The following is an 8,144-nucleotide window of genomic DNA, read 5'->3' as shown; positions in this document are numbered from 1 at the left end:
TATAGTTGGTGATGCATCATTTATGATGTTTGAACAAGAGCTAAAAATTGGTCAACAAGTCTATTTTTATGTGATCAGAAAGGTAATACATTTTCGGGAAATTGTACATGGTGGCTCCAATTTTTCTATATGGTGGCAAGGCAAAAAAAATATTATACAAAGTTGATGCTGGCTTTCGGACAATCGAAGCTGAGACTGACTATTTAACTTTGGTTGATCTCCTCCTTGCTCGAGCTAAAGAGTTATTTGCTACTCAAGTCATTGTCAATTATCCTAGCAATTTTCATCTATGTAGTTTTCTTTTTATACAAGAACTAAATCTTCTCTCTGTTTTGAGGAAGAATAAGTTTGGTTCGAAGATTGCTCATTGGACAAAGTTTTCGTTGAATGATATTGCTTCTGTTTTTCTTGTCAAAAAAAGTTGAGCCCTCAATTAAAATAAGTAGCTAGAAATCTATAGTACGTATAAATTATTATCTATGATTTTGATATATATAACACTCCCTTTAACCGAGGTTTAAGTATCTTTTTTTCATTCCACAGAAAGAGTCAATTATACAAGGATGACCTAATTTATGATATAATCCTACTGAAGGGCACTCTCTGCTTATAACATTTGTTCAATGATTTCTAACACTCACCAAGCAAAAGTGAAATCTCCAAAATTCTAAGTGTCCTAACCAATAGAATCCTTCGCCTGAAACTACAAAGAAATGAGAAGAAAAGCATTAATACAAAATTATAACAAGGAAGAACTCTTTGTAACTCTAATGCATCAGCAAACTCCTAAAGTTCTGCCTTGTTGACTGCTGATTTCTTCTTAGACCCTGCACTTGTTTTTGATCTCCACCAGTTTCTTAGCCGGTGAGAGACTTTGTTCGCATGTGTCTTAAGAGTCTTCCCAGCGTCTGTTATACGTTTAACGACTTTCTCGTTCCAGTCGGCCTTTTTCTCCGCCTTCTCTCTGAAAGCTTTTCCCTGAATGGACCAGACTTGACCATCAGTAAAACAGAAAGGGGGACAAAAAGATGTTACCAATTGAAAACCTGATCAATATACCAACATACCAAATTTGATCGGAAATTCGCATCTTCATCGCTATCTTCATCATCATCCTCATCGGCATCCTCATCGCCAAAGTTTTTCGAGTTCATCAATTCTTCCCGGGAGTACATTTTCATTCCTGGTGCACCTGGGAGACCCTATAATGAAAACAATGAAACATTGTATAGGAGAAAGGAAAAGAAAGGAGCGAATAGTAGGAAATAATGGTTTACCTCCATGGATCTCAACATTTTTTCCATTTCAGCTTCTTTGTCTGGTTTAGGGACAAATGGTTCCCCTGGAACTCTATCCTGTGCCCAAAATATATAAAGAAAAATGTCATGCACTTGGGAAATCTTTGCTCGTGTCTTAAATTTGCTAGAGATCTCTTGAACGACACAAAATACGATTACCAGAACATTAGTCTAGAGCTTTATCATAGCTAATGAGCTACTAAGATAAACATATTACAACAAGAACAGCTCGCTCTCCATGAAGTATTACAAAACTTTACCTAAAGTCATCATACTGAAATAGACCATTACATTGACCATTGCATAATGCCACTATTTCTACATGTATACATCCACTAGAAAAAAAATGTCCAAGTGTAAAACGCATTAGCATATTTGTCTTGGTTTTTTATTTGATAAACTCCTTTGTACATCTTAGTCAGCAACCATTTTGGTAAACATTTTACATGAGTCATTGCAACACTACATCTTTGCTACTCAGACTTTTCCTTTCATAGCAAGTACTCGTGTCGGATCCTTGACGCTCTTAGATAAGGGCACTCAACAAATCATTTTGGATCAAAAGCTTGAAATATCTCAATCCGAAAGTGGAGCCCAAAACATAGACACTTATTCATGTCTTGCATGAGTATCCGAGTTTGAGTAAACATGGGTTATATCTTTTCTCCATAACTTTTGGACATTAAGTTGACACAGTGAACAAGCATCAGCTTAATCGGGTGACATTACTAATACTAGCAGTAAATTCACCTCACAAGCTTTATATATCAAAGTAGAGGATGTTAACTCCTTGTCTTAATTGTTTTCCTATCATTTCCCCTGGCCAATGAACTTAAATAAATAAGCTATTTTCGAATTGATTTTATATTCCTTTTCACAGGTTTTATATGCTTGGGTGAATATGCAATAGAAAATTTTGGTGCTGACTGCTAAGAACCTTAGGCCGTGAAGTGGATTTCATATGTTTAACCCAATTAATAGTGTACGTGCTTCATTTAAAAGCATTCTAACTTATTTTCCCCTAAACATGAAAATAGAAAAAAAAAATCAAAAGAAAAGACCAAGCGTAAAGAAAATGGCTCAAGCCAACCTATGTGTAAAGAGTGATATTATACCTTTGGCACTGGAGGTGGCTTCTTATTACATACTTCTGTGAAGTCCTTGCACAAATATTTCACTAAAGATTCAAGCTGAGGTCTCCGAGCATATATATATTCAGCAATATCAGTGTCAGAAAACCCAACAACCTGCATCAAACAGTTATATTAGAACACTTCAGTAACCTGGAAAAGTGGAAACAAGATATAATGACATTGCAGAATCATGAAAGTCCAACTTATTCTTGTATCAACAATATCACAGAGTATGACATAAGACGTAAACAGTTTCAGTCAGCTACTTTCAGTGATGAACAATGAGTTCAATATCACAGAGTATGACATAAGTTGTAAACAGTTTTTATCAGCTACTTTTAATGATTAACAGTATGTTCAACTTATTTGAGCTTGTCTTCAGAAAAAATTAGAGTTCAGATAAGTTAACATAAGTTCAGATAAGTTCTAACACCTTACACCTTATAAAAGAAGTTTCAATAGTTATGATAAATTCAAATTTTTTCTACATTATATCCTTGTGTTTCTTCAGTTTCTACGTTGTACCCCTACCTTTTAAAAGTTCTACACAATATCCTTAGACTTACCTTTTTTAATGCACAATGCTAATATCGCCAATTATATGTCATTAATTTAGTTTACTTTTTGTGATCCAGTGGAACCAATCTAACTTGTACATAGTTTAACTCTTGGAGGGAATATTTACAATTTAGATTAGTTTCACTAGATTACAAAAGTATTTGAAATTAATGACATAATTACAGGTAGGGGCATTATGCATTAAAAAGCTAACTTTTGAGGGTAATGTGTGGAAATAAAAGGTTGTGGTACAACGTAGAAACTAACGAAACACAAGGGAATAACCCAAGAAAAGTTCATATAAGTTAAAAAAAATTCCGATGAATTAAGATGAGTTAAGATAAATCAAAATAGAACACAAAGAATTGCCTTTTTGTATAATCAACTCATAATGGAAAAAGAAAAAGAATATTAAAAGACTACTACAACATATTTGAGGAAAAAAGGCTAAATAAAGAACTTGTTCTCCACCAAACAAAGGGGAGAAATTGATCAATACCAAATGGATTTAACATGCCCCTCACATGTTTGGTGGAGAGCAATTCTTCAAAGAACCTCACCAATACTTGAATAGACAATAATTAAAATTGATTTGAGACTCAAACTAACCTCCTGACAAGCCCGTTCTATTGTCTTGCACTTTGAGTTGCATTGCCCTTCAACATCTTGTTCAACAAGCTGAAACCAACAAGTGTACATATAATATACGAAATACAAAAGAGTTTAACATAGTAATACTGTTAATCAGGTTTGGTAAATCTATGTGTAGAAGATCACAAGATAGATAGAACAAGTAGGAACTGCAAGCGCATTTGATAATTGAAGCACTAAACTGACACAATATAGGCATGCTAGACACCAATCGGAAATCCTTCTCCGGAGATGTCAAAATTGAAGATTTAATGCCGTAGAAATATCCCAAATCAGAGCAGCTATCCTAAAAGAAAAACAATGAAGTAAGGTCTTATAAAAGTTCCTAGTGTTTCCACAACTACAGTTGATCCACAAGACATGCATCCCTCAAAAATCTATTGGAACACTTTTTTGTTCAGATAATCCTTTGTTCTTTTTCATTGATGTCTTGTGTTTGTCATGGAGAATTGATGCTTTAATATTATTAAATGAGAAAGAGAAGAAATAGCAATTTATCATCATAGTTTAGATTCTTCATAAATCGAGCTATTATGTTTCTACTGCATTGATGAAATGAATCGAACTTACCTTACACCCTTAGAATGGGTCGTTGTTATGACCATAATATCGCTTCATGTGCTAATCCCTAAACATTTGTCCAACAAAATACCATATGCAGCCCGAGTCGATTTTGCTTGCGCCTACTAAAGTCCCACAAAGCACACCAAGCCCTCATCTCATTAATAGGCAAGGGTATGCCATACGTTCCTAAGTGTCAGAACATTGCGACTCAAGGGGAATTCATATGTCAGCACCGTCTAGACTCTCAAAGCACTCCCACCATGATTTGTGGATTCTAAGTTTACTTTGGGCTAGGACGTTCTTCAGGCGAGCCATATGAGCATGCTTATTGGACACAAATTGTAGTTCATGCAACTACGAGAAATATATTCTTGGACTCTTGGATTCTAATGAGGTTGCTCTCAGAAAGATCAAGTTCTATCTTCGGTGCGGTAGTGTAAATTGCAAGGCGTGCTAATGCAAAGACCTACATCTCCATGATTTTGACAACTACATGTCCAAGTAAAAACAGGATGAGCTTCCTTTGGGAGATTGCATGAAAGTGTTAAGATGCCCATCTTCATTGTTAAGACGATATCCGAAATACTAATCAGTTTTTAAGTCAAACATGAGATAAGATAGCATAACTAAATCAATGAACTCCTACACCCATCATTCAAATAAAATGATAGTACTTGGTTCCTCGGCAAAAGACCGGAAAGAAAATTTCTAGTTCATACACTTCCTCTTGCGGTCTCCATTTGTTAGTTGATAATAATTACAATTAATTATACATAGTTGTGAACAAAAAGTATCACATCAATGTCCATGGTAATGTTTGTCTACCCCAAACTTGTGATATTCTTCATAAATCTCATAACCCACCATTACCGTTATTCTTCATAAATCTCATGACCCCCATTACCACTTCAGAGGTCATATTGAGTCAGAATAAAGAAAATCACATATTAAGGCTCCGTTTGTTAGGGTGTAAAACATTTTCCTGGAAAACTATTTTCATCGATTTGCAATTTTACATTGTTTGGTTTGCAAAAGAGTGTAAAACCATTTTCCCTAGGAGTAGATTGCTCCCCTAATGATGGAAAAGTATTTTCCCTTCAAAATGAAGGGAAAACTGTTTTCCTTCATTTTCCTTATCTCTCTTGCACACTTGTCTCACTACCTCCTTATTTTCCTTTTTTATTTTCCTTTCGTTTTACTTCCTCCGTTTTTTTTTAGATGTTACACTTTCTATTTTAGGAAGTTTTAAATTAGATGTTACACTTTTATTTTGGGTAATAACTTCTCTCTATCTCTCTCCTATCACATGTTCACATGGGGCCCTTTTGTTTTTCATTCTCTCTATCTCTCTCATCTCCAAAAATTACCTAGGAGTCCGTGATTTGAAAAGTGTAACATCTAATAAAAAACGGAGGAAGTATCATTTTTGTTTCATGGAACCAAACAACGAAAAACTAATTTTGGAATGGTGTTTTTCATTGTAAATAGTTTTCCATGAAAATCATTATACACTGGAAATGTTTTACACCCAATCAAACAGAGCATAAGGAATGAGGTTATTACCATTATAATGTCAATGGATGTTCCTTACCTATTGCATATAGATTCATTACCATTACCGCCATTTGATACTGCCTACCAAACGAACCGTTATAACATCTTACAAGAGAACCATATTACCTCACCACAAAATTCAGCAAGCTTTGCTTTCTTCCTCCGATTGGTTTTAGCATCAATCATCAAGTAATACTCTATAACATATACTAGTCTATTAAAGCTATCAATTAACCTATGCTAAAATCCAAAGATTCAAAACAGAAACTTCAGATATTGTGGCGTTACCTCCAACTTATCTCCTTGCTCAACAATGTCGATTTTCAAAATCCAATCAGCTTCTTCCTTCTTCAAATTGCATATATTCTCAACCATTTCAATAATCTGATACTCTGTGATCTGTCATTAAAAACCCAATAACCCACCAATTTAAAAAATCCATTAAATTTTTTGCAAATTAATCAAAGTAAGTAGTACCCAGAAAGAGAAATGGTCAGCAACCACTTTTTAATTAAAACCCACCAATTAATATTAAAAAAAATCAATTTTTTCAAAAACCCATTAAAATTTAACAAAGTTTAAGCAAAACCCATAATGACAAAAGATTAGAAATTACCTTTTTAGGTGAGATCTGAGCTTCTTTTTTCTGAACTTGAAGATACAATTCTGAAGCAAGTTTCTCACATACTTGACACTTTATATATGGTATGTCTTCTTTTCTAGCAACGGATTCTGGTTTTTTCAAGCAGTCTGCAATTTGTGCGCATGATAATAGAATAATCACCGCCGCTAATTGTAGTACAATTAGACATAGATTTTGTTGCTTCGCCATTGATGTTCTTACTCCTTTTCTTTAAGTGAAGGTTGAGTAGAATTTCCTCGTGTTCTGATTTATTTGCTACTTTGCGTGGGAGTAGTGAGTCAGTTTGGTAAATTCGTTGTTGTATATACGTGTTTGGGAGCACCTCATTGGCCAACAGAGGCCACGTATGTTGAATCACACTTCACTAGTTAACTTCTACTAAAACTCGAGCAGCTTATGTGCAAATACCATGGTATTTATGTAATTTTTATGACAAAAGTAGTATTAAAAACTTATAAAAAAGAAAATTTTCATTTTTTTTGGGGAGCTTGTTAGTTGAAATCTTAAATCATATCTGGGCTACATCAAATCATATCAGTTCGCTATTAAATAATATAAGAGCTACATCTAATCATATCAAGTAACTGATATGGGAAAAGTTGTCCCATACCAGGTATGGGACTATACTTTCTCCTAAAACTCTTAAGGGAAATGCGATTTGATCCGTCCTAACTTTGTACGTCCTGACAAAAACAGTTCTAATTTTTGTTTTTTATTGTTCAGTTCTAGAGGCGATAATGGGTTGAGTTGAATTCGGGCCGGACCTCAAAAAATTGCCCATTGATTGGTCCGGGCCAGAATTTTGTGCCCAAAGCTCGCTATTTCGGGCCAAAATCGAGCTGGGACAAAAAATAGACTAAAAAGTCATTTTTGACTTGCCCAAAGCAAAAAAAAAAATCGAGGAACCCGCCCAAAAATCGGGCCGAGCAGGAGTTGATCAACTCTATTCAGTCCTTACTTTTGGGGATACTTTACACACGTGGTCCAGGTTCATAGATTACCTGCTAAGCCTGTTAAAAAAAAATTAACCCCTCATTTTCCTTTTTCTTTTCGAATTTTTACACTTAACTACTCTTTCTCCATCTCTCACCTCCCCCCTCCCCTGCCACTACCGTCCCTTCCTTCTCCCCTTCCAGGCTGCCATCCCCTCCTCCTGCCACCCCTTTTTTTTACTCCTACTCATATATCCAGCAAAATAGAAAAAGAGAGAAAGAGAAAACAAAGAAAAAACCAGTATCAACAAGATTCTTGAGAACTTCTCATCAAACATCAAGAACAAATTCAACAACAACAAATTGAAAAACAACAACAAATTGAACAACAAAAACAAATACTGATATGCACAACTTTCTTCCTCATGTCGACCAATTTACTTGTAAATGGATAGACGATAGTTATGAAATCGAATGAATTCTTGAACTAGGAAATCGTCAGTAGGTGTAGAACAGTAAAAGAGAGGGAAATGAGTAAAGCAGCACTAGTAGATGAATACCACTCGAAAGACTTCGAATGGGAAGACCTGAGACATCAAGAGGTAAAGAGTGATGTTTCTCTCTCTTACCATCTTTCACCTTTTGAACCTTCTCTCTCTTCCTCCTCTTCTGAGGATTCTCAAGCATGGTATCACTTCCACTCTTGTCATTCCTCTGGTTCTTCAAGGCATATATATATACCAACTTAGCATACTATTACATTACATCAATTCCCCAACTTTTGTAGAGGCGTTTTGTGAATTTATCTTAA

General features: G+C 35.0%; 1 protein-coding gene across 1 annotated transcript; it reads right to left on the bottom strand.

Annotated features, from left to right (window-relative positions):
- Positions 1-505: 505 nt before the first annotated feature.
- LOC104883680 (hypothetical protein) lies at positions 506-6,686 on the bottom strand. The gene is made up of 7 exons (XM_010668229.4): positions 6,375-6,686; positions 6,047-6,157; positions 3,599-3,667; positions 2,414-2,545; positions 1,278-1,355; positions 1,068-1,202; positions 506-978 (listed from the first exon to the last, which is right to left on the bottom strand). Exons 1-7 carry the CDS (start codon positions 6,588-6,590, stop codon positions 787-789), a joined length of 933 nt encoding a protein of 310 aa, XP_010666531.2. The 5' UTR covers positions 6,591-6,686; the 3' UTR covers positions 506-786.
- Between the last annotated feature and the right edge of the window lie 1,458 nt (positions 6,687-8,144).

This window comes from Beta vulgaris, chromosome 8, assembly GCF_026745355.1.
Source record: "Beta vulgaris subsp. vulgaris cultivar EL10 chromosome 8, EL10.2, whole genome shotgun sequence".
Taxonomy (NCBI): domain Eukaryota; kingdom Viridiplantae; phylum Streptophyta; class Magnoliopsida; order Caryophyllales; family Amaranthaceae; genus Beta; species Beta vulgaris.
This window is presented reverse-complemented; position numbering and strand designations above follow the sequence as displayed.

Excerpts from the sequence above, each read along its gene's own strand:
- LOC104883680 (XM_010668229.4), bottom strand. The coding sequence starts at position 6,590 with ATGGCGAAGCAACAAAATCTATGTCTAATTGTACTACAATTAGCGGCG. Across the intron at positions 1,203-1,277 it reads AAATGTTGAGATCCATGGAG|GGTCTCCCAGGTGCACCAGG; the intron begins GTAAACCATTAT and ends TTTTCATTATAG. Across the intron at positions 979-1,067 it reads CGAATTTCCGATCAAATTTG|GGAAAAGCTTTCAGAGAGAA; the intron begins GTATGTTGGTAT and ends TGGTCCATTCAG.